Source organism: Metopolophium dirhodum, chromosome 1 (assembly GCF_019925205.1).
Source record: "Metopolophium dirhodum isolate CAU chromosome 1, ASM1992520v1, whole genome shotgun sequence".
In the NCBI taxonomy this organism is placed as follows: Eukaryota; Metazoa; Arthropoda; class Insecta; order Hemiptera; family Aphididae; genus Metopolophium; species Metopolophium dirhodum.
In genome coordinates this window covers 114,644,250-114,665,541 of record NC_083560.1, presented here as the reverse complement: position 1 = coordinate 114,665,541, position 21,292 = coordinate 114,644,250, and the positions used below count along the sequence as shown (strand labels likewise).

Sequence of the window (21,292 nt, the reverse complement as noted above, 5' to 3'; positions counted from 1 at the left end):
TGGTTTATTATAAGGTCGCTATTGGTTATGATTGAATATAATCATAAACAAAAATAACAATGATGCATCCGTCAGAAAATTTTTAAAAATGCCAGTTATTAGATTTTGCTAATTCTTTTTTTGGTGTGTTCGTAATTGCCAGGAGAAGGTTCTTATGTAATACAATTTTAGGAAAATCCACCGGAAAAGGAAAAAATTTGAATGTCAAAAAATACAACAAAGGTGCCAGAAAAAAATAAACTAAATAATAAAAAATTTAGTTGAAGATTAAAATAATAATAGTGTATTGTATATTGCTTGCTATTGGTTACGGACATGTTTGTTGATTTGTATTATTATTTTTTGTCAATATATGTACTCGTATATATATCTTTTAACTATATAAATGTGAAATAAAAATCTTTTTACATGGTAAACTCTGAAACTACTTATCAGATCTTCTTGATTTTTTCTTTAAACGAATGAGTATATCACGGAGAAGATTTCTATGAAAGAACATTTTAAGAAAATCCACTGAAAAAGTAGGAATCTGGATGTCAAAAAAACAACAGTGACGCAACATGTTAGGTTAGGATTTTGTATTAAATGATTATATTAATCCAGCATAGGTAGAATACGACAAACTTGGTATAACTTTGATACTTTAGAGTTAAATCATACACTTACGTATAAACAGCACGGGGTCCGCGATCTACCGCAGGTGGATTGCCTACCTGATAATATACAGGTGCAAATCAGAATTTTTATTTCGGGCAACGGAAAAGTTAAGATTAATTTTGAACACCGTACACCAAATATTAAATAACGAATTGAACAAAGTTTAAGTCATATAGAGTTGGTACATTTAACGAGCAACGAAGTGCACGGGTTCAGCTAATAATACAATATACTGCCCTGCTAAGCAAAAGTGCCGTAACTCGAAAATAATTTAAAAATTAGTTAGATACGGCAGCTGATAGGTTTATCAGTTTAACACTATAAATGTATATAAAATACCCCTAAAATTACTTTACATAGGCAATAAAATGAATTGTTTAGATTTAAAAACGCCGTAGGTAACAAAAAAAATTAGAAGTATTAACTAAGAACGCCGCATCTTATACTTGCTAAGTATAAACGCCGTAAATATGTTTATACATATGGCGTTTTCGCATAACATTTCCATGTTCTACCTATGTTACGGCGTTATTATCTAACATTTCAACTTTTTTTCTGAAGTAACGGCAATATATATAATTAATTTAATAGTTTCCAAAGTGCTATCTTCAATATTATTTGGAAAGTTTATGATTTTATTATGGTTGTTTTATCTTATTAATATATATTATATTAAGATAAAATTATTATAGTAATTTGACTTTTTTTCTGATTATTATTTGTCGTCAGTATTATATGCACGGTTGTCGCGAATACGTATTTTATTTTATTACGACGACTTTAGTGTTGTACTTTTATTTTAAACAATTTAAAAAAATTTAATTAATTATAAATTTACAAGATGAGTTTATTTACGACCCGGAACTCAATGTGATACCTTCCACACCTGGTAAGAAAATTAAAAGAAAACATTCAACTATATATTTATAAAATGGAAATAATAATATAATTAAATATATGTTATAAAGATTCGACGGGAATATTCGATGAAGAGGAAGAGGCGTTTCTACAACAAGGTAATACAACTTACAATATATAATAGTTTAAATCGTTTCGGAGTAGGTATATAATAAATTATAATTACAAAATTATATCATTTTCCAAATAAAGTTGAAATAAAAAGGGTATAGATTTTATTTTCATGAATTATTTGAATCCACAAAATTTTTCATATAAAATTTTTAGACTATTTGGTGCATACAGAGACATTAGATATTAATTCATTACCCGTGGTTTTTGATGATGATGTTGAATGCGAAATGTATTCAAAATCGGGAGATCTAAGGAAGAGGAAAAAATATGCGTTAAATATACCCAGTAGAAAACAAAAAAAAGTCGAAGAGAGAAAAAAAAATCATGTGGTACAACCAGGATGTGACAGAGAAATTGCCATATTAATAAAAGTAATTACATGCTAAATTCTTAATAATATAGTAGGTACATTACAGCTCTTGCGTGAAAGTTTATAATATGTTATCTAAACCATCAAGATTAATTCAATTTAAATAAACCCACCAAGGTGCATGTACTGTAATGTCAAGTATTTCTACTACTATTTGTAACAATTACAATAGTTATATGACTGTATTTAACTACATTTTATCCCTAATATTGTCAGTGCTATTACATAATTTGTTTGTAACTTATTTAGTTTACTACATACGTTAATATAATGTGTTAATGTTTTAGTTTGTTTATTATTGAAGTAAATGTGTTTTAAATATAACAGAAAATAGGCGTGTTGATATAAATCATCAGTATTGGGAAATTAACTGGCAAGCTAGAAGATCATTTGTACATAGCACTTGTGAAAGTTCTGAAATTATCAATCGTTCTAAAAATGAAAATACAAAAAGAAAAAATGTGTTTAACCAATGATAGGGTGTTAGACGTAGATTAACACCTTAGATTAACACCTAAAGATAAAATTAAGCCAAATATCGATGGTCGTGGAAGACAATTGTCTATAAATAAATATATACATTAAGTTTTAGTTACAAATCATATTGAATCGTTTAACCCAACAATATCCCATTACCTTAGATTAACACCTAAAGATAAAATTAAGCCAAATATCGATGGTCGTGGAAGACAATTGTCTATAAATAAATATAAACATTTAGATTTAGTTACAAATCATATTGAATCGTTTAACCCAACAATATCCCATTACCGCCGTGAACACGCGCCAAATGTACGCTACTCGCCGAGCGATGTTACAATAACTTTCATGCATCAAGATTTTTTAGAAAATACACCGAAACAGAATTTTTTATTTCTCATCCATACTATAGAGATCAAGTTAAAAGAAAAAATATATCGTTTACTCAACTTGGACACGAAGAATGTGAGGTTTGTGAGAGCCTCAAAATTCACGAGCATTCTAAAGATCGATTGATACCTGATTGTGTTGTGTGTGCAACCTATTTAACCCACATAAAAAAAGCTAATGCCGCTAGAGCATTATATCAAGAACACGCCAAAAATAACAGTAACAACGAAGATAAATCGATTTATTTTTCAGTTGATTTACAAAAAATAATAACGCTACCAAGGTTAGACACATTTAAAAAAGTTTTGTTCATTAAACGACTTGTAGCATACCACAAAAGTTTTGTACCTCTAGGAAAAAAAGGAAATCTACTGCCATTTGCTTGTGTGTGGCATGAAGGAATAAGTGGTCGCAAGAAAGAAGATTTAATTAGCACTTTTTTCAATTTTTTTACTTATCATCGTGACGCAAATACAATTACTATTTAGTTAGATAACTGTAGTAGCCAAAATAAAAATTGGTGTTTGCTATCATTTTTAGTCTACATGATAAATCCTAGTGAAATTTCTGCAAATGAAATTGTTTTAAATTTTTTCGTAGCTGGACATACATTTATGTCAGCTGATAGTTTCCATCACCAAGTAGAACAATCGCTTAAGCACCAAAAAAAAACTTACGCCTTTGAAGATTTTGTTAAAGCTGTAGGAGCAGCAAATAAATCAAGAGTAGATGTAAAAATTATGAATTATTTTGATTTTTATTTATGGATAGATTACAAATCACAACAAAAACTTCATAAATCATCAAATCGTGTATTATAAAAAAATGTCGTTTCTATAAGAACTGTTCGAAATAAATTTATTTTGTAATTTTGAAGAAGAATATGCGGAGCTTGATTTTTTAAAGAAAAGTGTTATGATATTATCCGGAATGGCTAAACCTCAACCATTGAAAGGACCTTGTGGTCCACCGATACTTTTTTTTACCCGAAAAAAATATTATAAGCTCCACCGGTACGTATTTTTTACCTGAAAACACGTTAACTCCACTGATGGTAAAATCCACAGATTACAACTATTTTTAGTATAACTACACATCAACTTTCAACTGACTTATCTAAGCGACATCTCAACGACCGCAGATAATATCATATACTCATACCGCAAAAAGAATGCATTCAATAAAATATTTTCGAAGGCACATTTTAGTTCGTCTGTTGATTTCAAAATGGATACATTAACCGAAATAATCAGAAAACGTGGCAATAGTTTTAAGTTCTACAAGCAAATACTCTTAAAGTATGTTGAATGAAAATGGCGGCGTAAAAACAAAAAGTATACCGATGTTTTAAAACAAAAATTAATCTGGAAAATATCGAACTATAACTTTCCAACAAACATTACATAATCACAAGGCTTTAACCGAAAATACACTGCAAAGGCAAGTATTAAGTACAGGTGCAAAACGAAAGGCGACCGAGGACAATTGTAAAGCACCAAGAAAATTAATCAAACTCACATTGGATGAAAATTCATTAGATGGAAGCAGTGTTGGGGAAGTTACTTATTTTGGGTAATTAAATTACATTACTAATTACTAATCAAAATTGTAACTAAATTATTTTTAAGTTACTTTTTTTACATTTTGTCAAGTTACATTACTTTTGAGTTTTAAAAGTAACTCAATTACAATAGAAGTTACTTTTTTTTTTTTTATATCACTGGAGCTTAATAACTATTTTTCCTATATGACAATACACAAACTAAATAATGACTATCAACAATATGAAATTATTAACAATTAATACTAATTTTGCTACACATTAAATATCAATCTTTATTTTTCAAATTTATTTTAAACAACAATGCGTTTTCAAAATTATTGTCACTAATTTTGGATCGCTTTTTAGTGCATATATCTCCTGCTATGTTAAACAAACGTTCAACAGAAGCACTTGAGGGTAAAGCAGTATTATATTTCAGAAAAATTAATCTCATTATTGGCATGTTTTTTAAAATAGTTAAATCACCATTAAAAGTAGTAAATAAAAAACGTTCAAGTTAAGCATTAGAATGCTCTATATCTTCATCAAAAATAATGTTATCATTGACTTCCTCAAGTTGATTTTGCTCTAAACTATTATCATTAACAGGTTTGAAATATTCTATTTCATTTTGAAGGATGTCAGTGGCTTCTTCTTTTTACAATACTGACATACCTTTGAACTTAAATCACGTATTTCACTTTCACAGTCTAATTCCATTTTATACACAAAAATGCACTTCAAAATTATAAAATCCAGTGATTCACAAATGTCGAATTGTCGAATAATCTAAAACTTAAATCGTAATGAACTAACGAGCCATAACTAATAAGTAATAGGTATCAGAAATTCATAAGATTAGATCGTCGACGGACGACGACAGACAATAGTCACCGATTACAAGAAACGAATTTCTGGGTAATTACAATAAGCAATAAATAATAATAATAATAATTATTATTATTTTTAGTATTATTAAATTATTTATTATTATTATTGAGTTCCAACAACACTGTTGTACAAGCAGACGTCGACGTCGTGAGCCTGCTGCGGGCGACCGCGGTGACACAACACAGAGTAAAGATAACAATTCCATTCTAAAAATAACAGTTTATCGTCAAATAGTAAATAGCTATAATAACAAAAGTATTTTAGTATCACAAGTTTAGAAAATTCTACTTATAAATTATAATAATTAGGTATATGATATATTTTAATATTTACACTCATTATCAATACCTACAGGCTACGTTCTAAAAATGTATTAATCCAAAAAAAAAGTAACGAGTAATTTAGTAAAAATTACTACAAAAAAGTAACTTAAATTATATATAAATTACTTACAATAAAATGTAATTAAATTACCATCAAATTACTTAAAAAGTAATTTCGTTACAGTAACTTGTAACTTAAGTTAAGTTACTCCCCAACACTGGATGGAAGTAATAGTCAAATACAGGTTAGAGATGTTAATTATACTAAAAGAAAATTATATAATGCTAGGAGAAAGACAATACCAAAAATACCTAAAAGTTCTTTTGACGTTCATATTTTTTTAAATAAAACCCAATGTTTGACAATTAGAAATGAAAAATTTTTTAAAAAATGGTATTATTTTGTTGAAAATAAACTTTGAGGCTATGTGTAAAGCAGAAATTGTTTACATAGGACATTATGCACTACTGCGTAAAACATTTTTTGCAGCTATTCACTATACATGGATACTTAAATTAGGTAATTATTAATGTTTATAAAGCCCATAAGTTCAAAACTTACACAATTACAGATTATATATTAGAGTATTAGACACTTCCATCACTGAAGAATTATCATTTCCACCAAGTATTTGGTCTGAATGTGGCGCCATATTGAATTTAACTACGAATGCATGCGAGTCGTTTCACTCACTTTTAGCTCAATCCTTTGAGAACACACATCCAAATATACACCACTTTACAAAAGCTCTGTTAGATATTCAATCATTCACTTACATTAAATTAAAATAATTCACAAACCTAATAACCTTAGCAATTCATAATCAAAAACACGCTAAAAATATTTAAACACCATAATTTTGTCATTCAAGGAAAACAATATTACCATTATGCAATTCATCAAAGCTGCATCTAATTATTATCAAACCAAATTTTAAATTTTATTTAAGGCCTCCGGTCTTCTTTTTTCAGACATAAAAAATCCGAAAATTCTACAAAGCTTTAGAGTTATTCCCGTTAAGTCATTTTTTCGATATAATACACCCTATCAACCCAACCCCCCACCCCACCTAAATAGGTATCGGGTAGTATATTAGTGGAAAATACTTATAATTGAGGTAGTAACTAAAATATAAAATTTGATTTTCAAATTTTATGGAATTGTGGAAAATTTTAACAACTGGCACCGGGACCCTTAAGTAATTAGTTTTTACTATTAACTAGCTGTTCATTATTGATAGTTAATAATTGTATTATATATATTTTTCATTAATTTAATTTTAATTCATTTTCAACTAACTACCAACTAGTGATCATTATTTATTATTATACATTTTATTTTAAATTTGTGTTAAAAAAGATATAAGTATGTAAGTATAATATGTCGTATAAATAATAAATCTACCTACATAATATTAATTATAATTAATAGTTATTAAAATTTTTTATTTTTTTTTATAATTTATTATATTATTTTAACATAGATCAATGGCTAAAAGAAAAACAATATTAGAAGAGATACATCAAGTAAAAAATGATTTTAAGAAAGAAATGAATGATTACATTGAAATACGAGTAGGTAGATAACACATAAATAGTAAATAATAATCGTACAGAATAACGATCTAAAAAAGCTAAAAAAATTTAATAAATCAAGCATTTCATTGTAATCCTACTATTGTTTATGATTATCGGATTTCGATTTGTCTCATGAACGATGAATCGTATGAATGTATTCAATACTAAGCATTACAATTTAAAGATGAGCCCAATGGTATGTTTTGTGGAAATAACAGAATTGTATTTGAGTTTTATGCTTTTCTGTAAAATATCAATGTTCTAAAGGAAAATATCATTGATTTATTAAAAATTGTCTAATATTATAGTGAAGATTATAATTTTCTAGAAAATATCTTGCATTTAAAGGGAAATTTCTAGAGTTTAATTGGACGTATTAAAGTATTCACGAGATTTACCAATCGTTTTGAGGGATACTTTTCTAGGATTTTATAGGAAAATTTTTTTTTGAGGAAATATCAATCATCTAGTGCAAGGATGGCAAATAAAATTTGTTCAACGTGCTAATTTATGAAACAATTTAAAAAACATTTCAGTTGTGCCACTAATTATATTTTTTAACACAAGACAATTTTACAAAATATAAATTAAAAATGAATAATAATAACGTAGAAAAATTATTAAAAATATCAACTTTTATTGATTGTTAGAAACATTTTACTTCATATTACTTGAAAGATTATTTTAATGTCTGGTTAATATACGCAGTTACTCTCAAGGTTTATAAATATATATATGTATAGACACATGAAAGTCTTTTGGGTGCCATCGGAAATTTCTCGCATGCCACTTATTTGCCATACCTGCACTAATGGGAAATGTCATAGATTAAATAAGAATTGTTAATCAATCTTTATTAATAATTCACCATAAAAGGGTAATTTTGTTAGTGACAAAATTCATCAAAATCACGATAAATTGCAAATTATTTTGTAGTTAAAAATGTATAAAATGTTTAATTTTTATAGCTAAGGATTGAACATTTAAAACAATATTTCTCATAAGTATTTCATAGTGTAACCAAAATAATCTGAAAATTATATAAACACTTATATAATTGCAACCGGTGGAATTTACATGCGTCCAATTAAATGGCTTCAATTACCTTATTCATGTAAACATTAGTGATTATAAAAATCTTTCTTCTTGATAACTAAAAGGAATATGCAAAATAATGTAATTACCTTTACAAAAACAAGGGTGTATTAATTGTTCACAACTTCCTCCAGAATAGCATATTTTGCAGAATGCTGTAGACAATTTTTGATCCAACGATATGACTTCTACACTTGTTGTATTATCAGATTCTATGATTGGAGGCAGCTGTGTTTCTGATTTCAACATCTTGACGACTTCAATTGAATCAAGTAATTTTTAAAATCTAACGAATTGTTTAAATTTGGATAAAGCCAATGCATATTTTAATATTTTAACTATTAAATAAACAAACAATTTTGGGAACATGGAAACGTTGTCAAACAGAAATAGGTATACCTACATCTATTTTGTAATTTGACTTTTTATTAAAGGATAATCCAACGTAAAAATATCTATATTGTTTATTGCGTAAAAAATACTCTAGCTAACCTTATGGTATTATTGGAATTTTTTGCAACTCTGTTCGGAAGTTACCTTCAATTTTTTTTTTAACTTTGCGCTTGACGTCACTGATTCATGTAGGCACACGACCTATTAGGTATCTATCTATACATGTATATAAAACACCATACATGTTCTCATGTCCTTTATACATTCCTAAACTGTTCATCCGATTGCAATGCAATTTATACAGAGATAGATTAGACCACGGGGAATAAAATAGGCTACTTTTTGTCGTGAAAAAAGGAAAACAAGAGGTCTATCCCGGGGAGATTCTCACGGGGATTTTGAGATTTACGATGGAAATCTTTGTAAATGGTTATCAAGGGTATAGTGTTAAAGAAACGTAACAACCAAAAATGCGATATTTTGATTATTAGCATAAAATATTCAGTTTTTAAAGTATTTATTAGTAGTAGAACGACGTATCTCCAATGATACTGGATTGACTTTTTTTTCATTACTAAAACGTATTAATATTAAACAAGGCTATTGTATTTTACGTCGTTTTAATGTTTAGATATTTTACGGTAATGTCATACTGCTTAGAATTATATAAACGTAACGACACTTACGTTTATTTAATATTTATTTCTGGTAATTACGTTATGGCAGCACTGAGAATAATTTATTATAATATTCTTAACATTAATCATGATATTTGTTTACCATTTCACAATATTAACATGGTTATTGCAAATGTTTAAAAATATATTTATAAATAATATACCCAGATAAAAATATCGACAATATTAAAACTATGACATGATGCAGAGACGCAGAGTACAATATCATTACATATTAATTTAATAGACAGTGATATTAACAATTTTACTGTGTATCGTGTGTAATTAATAAAATACATTTTGCACGTTATTAATCATGGCATCGATCGGATCTCGAGTCAAAAAAATGCTTCAAATGGCTGAAAATATTGTGAATAATACAACTGATTCAAAATCAAGTAATTATTTATTATTATTATTGATTGGTAATTAAATTATTTAATTAATGATATTTTTTTTTTGAAACTATAGATATAAATCTTATAATTATTAATGATAGTGAACATGGTAATATTGAAAGTGTAACAAATTTGCAAAGAGTCCCTAGACAAAACAATTTAAATATGAAGACTAAATGTCCAGGTATAAAAATATAAAAATTATAGTATACCATGATAATATCATTATAATATATTATATTATAATGGAAATTAATAGAAATTTAAGAGTTTTAACCTAACCATAATGTTTTAATATTTTTAGATTATTCTGGCATAAGCAGAGAGTCAGATGAAAATTCTGATTTCAGTTATTATGATGATTCTGGTGAAGAATATTTACCAGAATTAAATAATGAGTTAAATAGTTGTAGTGATAATGAAGAAAATGAAGCTTCTGCACCATCAACAAGTGGGAAGTATATTTAATTATTATAAATATTCAAAATGTAATAAGTAAGAAAAGGTTCCTCATAAATTGGTATATTTTGTATTTTAAAAAGTAGTTTAGTCTTAAGATAAAAGTTTATTTTTCTATAAAATACGGTCAATAATTTATACTTGAATTAAATGTATCAATAAATCCCAATTTCCTAATATACTCCACTTCCTATAATCTGACCTGTAACCTGTATAGGTTTTTTTTATGTTTATAAATAATTATAAAATATGTAAAAATGTTAATATTATTTTTAAGGTATTTAATATCTGTTTAGGTATGGTCTAAGTAAATACTGTCTCAAATGAGCTGGTGGTTTTAAATGATATATCTGGAATTTGTGGTTCATTTAAAAGCATATCACAAGGTATGTGGTTTGTCTTTCTTCCTCCTTTAGAAAATAATACTACAGAAGTTTCAAATAAAAGGAAAAGAGCTAGAAGAAGTAAACCAAATACAGATATGTGGAAGCAAAATTTGCGCACAAGAAACAGACAGTTAGGTAAAGAATATATATCTGTAGCAGAAAAAAATGTAAAAGTAAGGACTTGTATGTATAAAAATTGTAAGTTGTGTCCTAGAAAATGTAACCAACATTTCTCTAAAGAGGAGTGTGAACTATTATTTAATTCATTTTGGGATATTGGTGGTATACACAACCACCGACAGTATATATCCTCACTCATTAAAGTAATTGATATTGAAAGAACACGTTGTAAAACTTTGTCTAGAAGACAGTCAACTATGAAATTACTTAGTTAAAAATAACATAAAAATTCAGGTGTGCAGAGAATTTTTTAGAAAAACATTTATAGTATCGGAAACATTTTTACGCACAGTTATTAGTAAGAAAGATTCCACAAATGTTATAGCAAAAAATAAAGGGGGATGTCAAACTCCAACCTCTAAGAGACCAGATAATTCAAAAGAGGCAGTAATGGCACACATATCTTCTTTTTCACGGGCACCTTCACATTACTGTCGGAAAGATACAGATAAAGAATATTTAACAGCAGATTTGAACTTGGAAATCATGCATGAACTATATAAATCACAGTGTGAGAATAATAATAAAATAGCAGAAAAAAGTTGGTTCTATCGTCATGTGTTAATACCGAATTTAATATATATTTTCACAAGCCACGTAAAGATCAGTGTGACACTTTTTTCAAGTTCCAGAATTATAATGAATCTTAAAAATCTTTACATCAGGAAAAACATAATATGCATATAGAAAGAAAAAATCTTGCACGTCAAATTAAAAATGATTTGAAAGAAGAAGCAAAACTTGGTAATTGTCATTTATTAGAATTTGATTTAGAGGCTGTATTGCTGTAAGATGCTGTCCTAAAAGTGGGAGCAAAACAATATTTTACAAAAGGCGTTTAGCAGTTTATAACTTGACAATGTATAATGTTAGTACTTTAAGAGCAATTAATTACATGTGGCATGAAAGTATTGCCAAAGAGGAAGTATTGAGATTGCATCATGTATGAATCTACATTTACAAGATATTGCAAACAATAAGCCTGTGTTTATGTTTTCTGATACATGTGGTGGCCAGAACCGCAATGTAAATTTTTATGCTATGTTATTGTATGCTGTACACAAATTTGATATATCAGTGATCACACAAAATTTTTTTGAGCCAGGGCATTCTGTTATGGAATGCGATTCTGTTCATGCACATATTGAAAATGCAGCGAAAAATGTGAACATTTACTATCCATCTGAATGGTATACAGCTGTTCAGCTAGCATAAAAAAAAGACGTTATGAGGTTAAGGAAATAAACCAGGGTGATTTTGCTAATTTTGTGGATTTGCGTAAATACACAATAAAAAAAAAATTGATGATGAAAAAAATAACATTAATTGGCTCAGAGTTGTGTGTTTTCAATATAGAAAATCTGAACCCAACAAAGTTTTATTCAAATATAATAACCATGATTAATATAAGTCATTTTCAATCACTAGACAAACAAGACAAATTAATAATATTATTAATTAGGTACCATCTGAAATTTGCATATAAAAATGGACCTTTAACACTGGATCCTGCCAAAGTAAAAGATTTGAAAAATTTGTGTGAATATGGAATTATTCCACAGCAATACAGTATATCTAGCATTATATCAAGCATTATTGCAATACGGTCTACTTATTTGGGGAGGCCTTTCTGCAAGTGCTCTAAAACCTTTATCAATTCAACAAAGACAAATTCTTCGAATATGTCTGCAGAAACCTACTCTTGAAGGTTCAACAAGTAAAAACTTTAAATTATTAAATGTATTACCTGTGGATTTACACAGTTTAAAAAATTGCCATTTTATGGGTTAGTAAAAACATAGAAAATTGGATAACTAAAAATAATGGAAAAACAAAAAGGAAACATCTAGCATACGATGTTAAAGTGATATATTTAAAAAAATCTTTTGGTCAAAAATTCGTTGACTACCTGGGTCCTACTTATTTTAATTCCATGCCAAATATTATTAAGAAGAATATAATAAATAAACATAAAAATGTCAAAAAAGCTGTTAATGACTGACTAATATTGTCAATAGGGTAGCTATTATTATGTTTACTCTAATTTAAGTATTATTTTTTTTTTTTTTTGTTTGTATTTATATTATTTAATTACTATCTGTAAGTAATTTGTCGCTCTCTACCTTCAACACAAGCATTGCTTTTAGAAGGTATATAATCTATAGTTTATTATGTAATTTTTATATTTATGTAATAAATGGATTCTATTTATAAAAAAAAAAAAAAAATGTAATGTATTTATATGCATATAATCATATGAGCATTGAAATATGAAAAATAATCCATAACTATTTGAAGAAAATACAATTATCTTGTTAGTAGTGGAATAATGATAATTTTTTCATGGCATTTTTATTTTTAGAACTACTTACCCAATTACCTTCCAATCGGCCTGAAACTATAAATATCTTAAATTGACATGTTTACAAAAGACCCAAAACAAAATTAGAATGTATTTTTATATTTTCTTACCAGTTATTGTCGAACAAATATAGGTATTATAACTGTAATTTCTTTATACGAAATGATAGTGTAAATGAGTTTTTGTGCTTATTCTTCTTGGTAATAATTTCCTGTTGTAAACTAAATTCCATAATATTGATAAAAAGTGTAATTAACTGATCTTATAGTTCATATGAAACAACATGTATGTATATTATTAATAATAACATATTTATACAAATACTGTAATGCAAAGATAATAGTGCAAATAGTCATAATTATTATTTTATTAGTTAATTATTAAATTATATTTTTCCTTTTAATTTACAAAATATTATCAAAAAAAAAAAAAATTACAAGTATTATATAAACAATTTAAACAAATATCCTTCATATGCTCTTTACACCCATATTTTCGGCATTTACCACAAAATCTTCTGGTTGATTTGTTTTTATTTCGAGGACAAACATAACATCGACCCACTTATTTGGAAGATTTTCTGATATTACTGAAATTGAACGCTCTTCGGTACCTAGAAGTGCACGTGCGCATCGTCTTAATTCTACTGGTAGTTTAGTTATTGTCAATCTGAACTCAATTTGAGGTTTTAGTAGTTCCCATGTAATATTTTCAATAAATTTCCTTCTTGAAATTAGTGAATTTAAATTGTTTGCTTTGTAAATACAAATAGCATTTATAGCAGATATGTTCAGTAGATCATATAAAATAACCATTGGCCATCTACAAGTATTCCTAGCCACATTGTATTTTTCACAAAGTTGCTCTACTAATTCAACACCGATATTAGTTTTATTATAAAAAGTAATCATTTCTGGTTTTTTTGCATAATTTTCCTGGTCATTTGTTCGTCATTATGCATACTTGACACAACTAAAACGGCTTTATTTTTTTTTGGGACAATATGACACTCAGTAGCGTACGCAGGATTTTTAAATAAGGGGGTGATTGACAATTAGTTACAATTTTATTTTTATTTTGTCCAGTCTAATAATTTCAATCGTTTATTTGAGGTATTTTAAAATATTTGTAACTCCTTAACTTTTCTGGTAAAAAAAATGATCTGATCATAAACTTCGATGCCCGATGTATGTTTTTGGAAGCAAATTGGATCTAGTTGGATCACAAATTTGTGTATTTTCAGCTGAGTAAACCAGTTTGTATAAGTAGCCAAAATTTATAAATTTAATAAATTTAATTACTATGTAATATTGGAAAATTACATGTTTCCAATTTCAAATGGACTACTAAATTTAGTTGGCTATTTATAATAAATTTATTTATTTTTAACTTGAAGTTTCTATCAAACATTGCATTTGACCAAAGATGGACAGGAACTAGTTAAAAAAAAGAATGTTAGTAACAAATGCATATGATCATGATGTACTAGATATGAACAAATATTAGCAAATAGCAATGAATTAATTTTGTACAGTATTTTTATAAATAATTCATTTAAATAACCAACAATAATTATTAATTACAGTTTAAAATTGTAATTTGCATCACAATGTTACTTACGTGATTGTTCAAATTTTGGAAATTTTTCATCACGTTCTATAGGTTTAAAAAAGTTTGAAATGGAACTTGAAGCACTTTTTTTAACAGACTTTATTTATTTTTTACGAGATTCCTTGTGTCGAATCCAGTTGGTATTGTTCATTAAATCAGGATTTTTTTCCACAACTGGGGCACAGTGAATTCATCTTTCAATAGGTAGTGATTTAACGGATGTGTAAACAAAATAACGTAATAAGTAAATAAAATAATAATTATAAAAATTAATCCAAGTTTCTGCTTGAGAGTTAAAACTGGAATAATAACATTAATAACAGCAAATCACTGTAATACAGATAGAAATATAGAATGTGAAAACAAGTCACAAACACACAGTCGCAATTCATTTTAGAAACTTTATAATTGGTTTTGTATACTTACCAATACAGCTCTTTGCTTTTTTATTAAAAAATCTGTCCAAGTTTCCTTTCTGTCTTTTATTGCACATTTGTGTCTTTTTTTACAAGATTCAGTCGATTCCAGTTGGTGTAATTTTGTTTTACACGTTCACGTTTGCAATACTCACATAATATAGGTTTCATATTAAAAAAAAAAAAAATGAACTCAATCAGTTAATAATTTATTGTTGTGTAAGAATTTTATAAAATAGAAGAAATATACGAAATATACGAAATAAATAAATAACTTATTAACTGCACAAAACCACAGGTGAATAACATTTAAAGAAGCTCTGAGTCAAGAAAACAAGTAGTTACAGAACAAAACGTTATGATTATTCATTAATCCAATTCGCTAAAGTACTATACACTTTATAAGTTATAATAATATAAAATTATAAACTGTGTTAGTGTGTTAAATAACCAATGTTCGACCAGTCGACCATAATATTTTTGTTGTAATAATGGTGTGGCGGTGTTGGTCGGCGGGTCGCAGGCACCGGTGTTGGTGAGTTGCGGCCCAATCCCTAAATAACGTACGAGTTGCGGCCATACAATAATCTATATATTACATTTATATATAAACATCACAATATTACGTATTTTCTAGTATAAATTGTCGTAGGTACTTATATTAACCCTTAACTTGGCAAGTGTACATTATTGGTGTGAAAATTATGAAGTTTGGTTATTCTTTATATTTTGAGGCCTCTGATCTTAAAAAAATAAAAATAAAAATGTTAGGACTTAAACTTTTAAAGTTATAAGATGTATCCTGTGAGATACATTGCCATAACCTCATAATATGTACTATGTATCTGGTGAGATACATTGCCATAACCTTATAATATGTACTGTGTATCTTATGAGATACATTGCTATAAACTCGTATTATAAGAGTTGTATCTAGGGAGATACATTACCAAGAACATGTGTATAATATAAGCCGTTGCCAGTAATTCAGGAAATATAAAAACATTAATTCATAATAGTATATTTAATATTATATAAAATAAAACCATAACTTTAACACATTTAAAATATGAATAAACAATTTATTTTTAAATAAATGCATAGGAACTTCCTTTAATGTTATTATTTAATTTAATACTTAATGAGTTTCAATTGAAACAAAACAATAGATAAAAATATATACAATTATTTTGCGTAGTGAAAGTTTTGGAAACAATTTCTCCCTTCCACAAAACAAAGACGGTTTTTACATTTAAAACATATGACAGAAGTTTGGCCTGATTTGCAATACCTACATCTGCCTTTGGTGGTAAATGCTGGACAATGGTATATTTTATCTTGTATCACTTCTTGTGGAGGCCTTGGTGCAATCGGTGTTTGAACTTTTTTTACGTTTTGTTTTTCTTTTGTTATCGAAGAAGAAGGACGACCAACTCTTGGCTTATTTTTACAAGCCATTGCAATAGCAATATCTTTTCTAAATTCTTTTAACCTCATCGTGTTTCTTTCACTTTTGCTATCTCTTCTATATAATAACCAGGCATTATTTACAGATAGATCTAACATCTGCGAAAATAATGCCATATACTATTTGTGTGTCTTCATGTTTGTTCGGTAAAGCGCTATAAACATATCTGCAAGATCTACGCCACCCATATGGGTATTATAATATATTTATATTTATTTTATATTATTTATATAAAAAATAAATATAATAAAATACAGTAATTAAAAGAAACCTACATCATTTTCATTCTCTTCTTCAAATTCTGCCAAGAGCCTGTCAATCTCTGGTATATGTTGTTCATCTATCTCTCTCTATAATAATAGTACAGACATAAAAGATTTGTAGTAGCTATAACATTGGTTCAACAATACGTGTTTATCCAAGAAAAACAACATATAACTAAACATAATATTATTATTTCATTGGCCAATGTGATAAAATTAATCAATAAGGCTCCACGTGGAGCCCATTTCGATTAATTTATAATAATAGCTTAATAATATAAAAAAAATAATTTAATATTATGAATTGGTTATCTTCCTTTATTCCGAAAATCGACTATTAATAATACAAAAATACCAGGGAAATGTCTTTTGAGATACATGTATAAACTTATAGGCGTTGTTGCAATGTGTCTTCTGATATACATGTATAAACTTACAGGCGTCGTGGCATTGTATCTTATAGGATACATAAGATTCAAATGACATTTAAAACTATTTATACAATATTATAATCAAATAAATATATGTAATTATAACATAAATACTTCCTTTAATAGTTTTTCACCCTTGTTTCGTGCATTTTTCTAACAAATTACCGTTTTTGGCCATTTTGAATTTGGGAATTCTTGTATATTTGATAACAGGGTAATACTCGATTTGTAATGCAAAGGGCAAACCTTTATAGGGCAAGGGGATATATATTTCCCACCCAAGAAAAAACATTCTAGCACTGTGTGGTCACAGGTAATATTTTTCCCACTTGTTTGAAAAAAACCGTTATTTTTTTCTGTATACGACAGTGTCAATTATATGTATTTGATAACCTTTCAAATAAGAGAAATAAATCGATAACGACCAAAGTGGGAAATTATCTACCCATTGCCCACAGGCGATACACTTTTTTTCCCTCCAATAAATTTCCTATCAAAATTGTTATTTGTTTTAATTTTAATAAATAAGCAGCTTAACTTATAAAGTCTTTGGTGATATTAATTTAAAGATAACATTTTAGCGCGTTTTTCTGTGTTATCTTACGGTTTATTTGAAATGTATTTTCTGTGTTATCAATTTATAAAAATAATTGAATATTATTTTCAAATATGTAGTTGTGGTTTTGAACTTATAAAAAATACTTTCAAACTTCACTAACAATCTTGAAGTAAGTATATTCTGAATCATTATTTCATACTCTTTCGATAAATATACACTTTTGGGGCCAAAAATGACCCACTTACAAAATATTTACGTATAATTATCAATTTTTTTCCCAGATGCTATCAGAATATGAGATTCTAGAAGAGTTGAATGCTATTACCGATGATATGGCATTCGATTCGGAAGACGGAGGAGATTCTGATGCAGAAGACTGTACCACCAATGCAAATAACTCTCCAAAGTCAACCAGTATGGCATTTATCTACCAGATCATCAGGTAAATAAACCAAATAATTATTTTTTTAATTTATAATTATATTTAATTAAAAGTTTTTTTTTACATACAGGTTCTAGTATGGCTGAAGCTGAAGTGCAGGTGCCTAATGTATCAAATATTGAACAAACAAATAGTAACATTCCTTCTACTTCTCAAGGTATATTTCAATTTATAATTGTTCAATATTTTGAATTAGATTTTTGTTTGTATTTGTTGTATATATTATAAAAAATAAAAAAAATTTGGTACAAAAATATTGTATTATACAATTTAGTATATTATATGTACCTAGAACCTATATAACATTATTTATTATTTTACTAAAATAAATTTGTACCTACCTATATTTATGTAAATGTATGGAATATGTTCTTATAAACAACATTGCAATAACTAATGTATTGTACTGTAAAAATAAAACTATGATGAAAACATTAATATAGTTGGTACCAATAGTTATATATAATCTTTAACATAATTAAAATTACTATTAATTAAATCTAATTATATCAAGTAGTATTCTAATTAATTATTATAGTTGTTGGTAAAATATATTGATAGATAATTTTATTTTGTCAGATATACATAATGATTTGGAGTTGCTAGAAGATATTTTGTCCAGCTCAGATGAGGAAATGGATGACAGTGATAAAGATAAAGATTATGTACCAACTCAGCAACAGCAACTACTTGTAGATTTAGATGAAGTTAATGACTTACCTATTGATGTAAATATATTTCTAAATAATGATGATCTTGAAAACGAACTCCTAAATGTAGAAGCAGACAATATTTCAAATCCAAATATAAGTGGTGAAAACGAACTCATAAATTTAGACGTAGACAATGTTTCTAATCCAAATATGAGTGGTGAATTTAATTTTGTAAAGTCAGGATTTCCTCCAAAAAAATTTAAAAAAGTTAGATTTAGAGAAGAACAAGGTCCAGTAGACAAAAACGTTTATAAAATGCCGCCAATAGAAATATTTAAATTGATGATTGGTCCTATATTTCAAACTATTGTTCAACAAACAAATGTATATGCTCAGCAAAAAAATGTTAATATCAACACAAGCATTGAAGAAATAAAAGCATTTATTGGAATTTTAATTTTTATGGGTTACCATAGCTTACCTAGCATCAGGTTATATTGGTCAAATGATCCAATTTTTTTTGTGAACGTGTGGCCAAAATCATGCCTGTAAAAAGGTTTTTGAAAATTCTACGGTTAATTCATCTTAATGATAATTCCCAAATGCCATCAAGAAATTCTTTGGATTTTGATAAATTATATAAAATTCGTCCTATGATAACGCATTTGAAAGATATTTATCAATCTGTATATTGCCCATCAAGATACTTGGCAGTCGATGAAAGCATGGTAGCATATAAGGGACGTTCCACTATGAAACAATATATGCCCATGAAACCTATTAAAAGGGGTTTCAAAATATGGGCATTGGCTGATTCTTATAGTGGTTTTTTACTGAATCTTGATATATACACTGGAAAAAAATCAAATGGAATACCTGAGTATGGACTAGGAGAAAACGTTGTGTTATACTTGACCAAAAAATTGAAAAACTTATTTTACTGTGTTTTTTTTGATAATTTTTTTACCAGTATACCTCTAATTTTTAAACTTTTGTGTGATGGTATATTTGCATGTGGAACATTTAGAGTAAACAAAAAGTATTATCCAAAACACCTTATGAAAAATGATGGTAAATATACTTCTGGTGACATTGAATATGCCCAAAGTGAAGATATTGGTATTATGCGATGGAAGGATAGAGGAAGTAAACCAGTGACACTTGTTAGCAACATGCATAACTCTTCAGATACATCTACAGTACTGAGAAAAAATGGTAAAGGGGAAAGGATTCAAGTAAAGTGCCCTACTGGAATATCAGATTATAATAAATACATGGGAGGAGTTGACAAATTTGATCAATATATGTCTCCATACTCAATTTCTCAAAAGTCGAGGAAGTGGTGGATTAAACTTTTTTATTATATGGTTGATACTGCTATTGTTAATTCTTATATTTTATATAAAGAAAGTTGCAACAAGAATAAAAAAAAGTACATTACACATTTAGAGTTTCGATCGAGATTAACGGATGAGCTTATTGGGAATTTCTCATGCAGGAAAAAGAATACATCTTCCCCCCACGAACAAAGATATAAAAAAAAACAAAAACTTTCCATCGCTCATGATTTTACAGCTGGAGTTAATCATATGCCAAAATTCATAGATAAATATAGAAGATGCAAAATGTGTAGCACTAAAGCAAAAGAAAAAAGATCCAATATGATTTGTTCTACATGCGACATAACACTATGCAAACAATGTTTTGTACCATATCACAAACCTACCTAAAATTGTTTATCCCTATTTCATTACTTTTATTATTTATATGGAAAATTCCAGAAGTTTATTGTTTTATTTTACTAGAAATGTATCAGGTTGTTGATTTTTATTTTAAAGATATATAATAATTATTATTTATTTTTTATCAATTTTAGTTTTACTAAGTATAAGTTCAATTGTTTTTTTTTTATTATTATTTATGAATTTTAAATACATTTTATAGGGATGTCCATTACAGAAATGTTGTGTTTTTAATGTTTTTTTACTTTTTTTATTTTTATTATATTTAGGTATATTAGTTTGAATGAGGCTTGTATATTTTTCTAAGTAACCGCATAAGTGGGAAATATATTACCATTGCCCGTTCAGTAAATCCCACGGTCGTAAAGGTGCAAAGGGAAACTATTTTCCCACCACTTTTCCAATCATGCAAAACAAATTAAAAATTTTCCAATATTTTTCCCAAAATCAGAGTACTCCATACTGAATGTATACCAATTTTCAGAACAATCTG

General features: G+C 27.5%; 1 protein-coding gene and 1 pseudogene across 1 annotated transcript; both read left to right on the top strand.

Annotated features, from left to right (window-relative positions):
• Positions 1–1,491: 1,491 nt before the first annotated feature.
• Positions 1,492–8,076, top strand: LOC132951953 (uncharacterized; annotated as a pseudogene).
• Positions 8,077–19,659: 11,583 nt separating this feature from the next.
• LOC132951944 (piggyBac transposable element-derived protein 4-like) lies at positions 19,660–20,787 on the top strand. The gene is made up of 2 exons (XM_061024022.1): positions 19,660–19,937; positions 20,085–20,787. Exons 1-2 carry the CDS (start codon positions 19,660–19,662, stop codon positions 20,785–20,787), a joined length of 981 nt encoding a protein of 326 aa, XP_060880005.1.
• The last annotated feature ends 505 nt before the right edge of the window (positions 20,788–21,292 follow it).

What these genes read in the sequence shown, in the direction of transcription:
- LOC132951944 (XM_061024022.1), top strand. Translation starts at nt 19,660, where the DNA reads ATGCCATCAAGAAATTCTTTGGATTTTGATAAATTATATAAAATTCGT. An exon ending in AAATCAAATGGAATACCTGA is followed by an intron (nt 19,938 to 20,084) that starts GTATGGACTAGG and finishes TGGAACATTTAG; the next exon opens with AGTAAACAAAAAGTATTATC.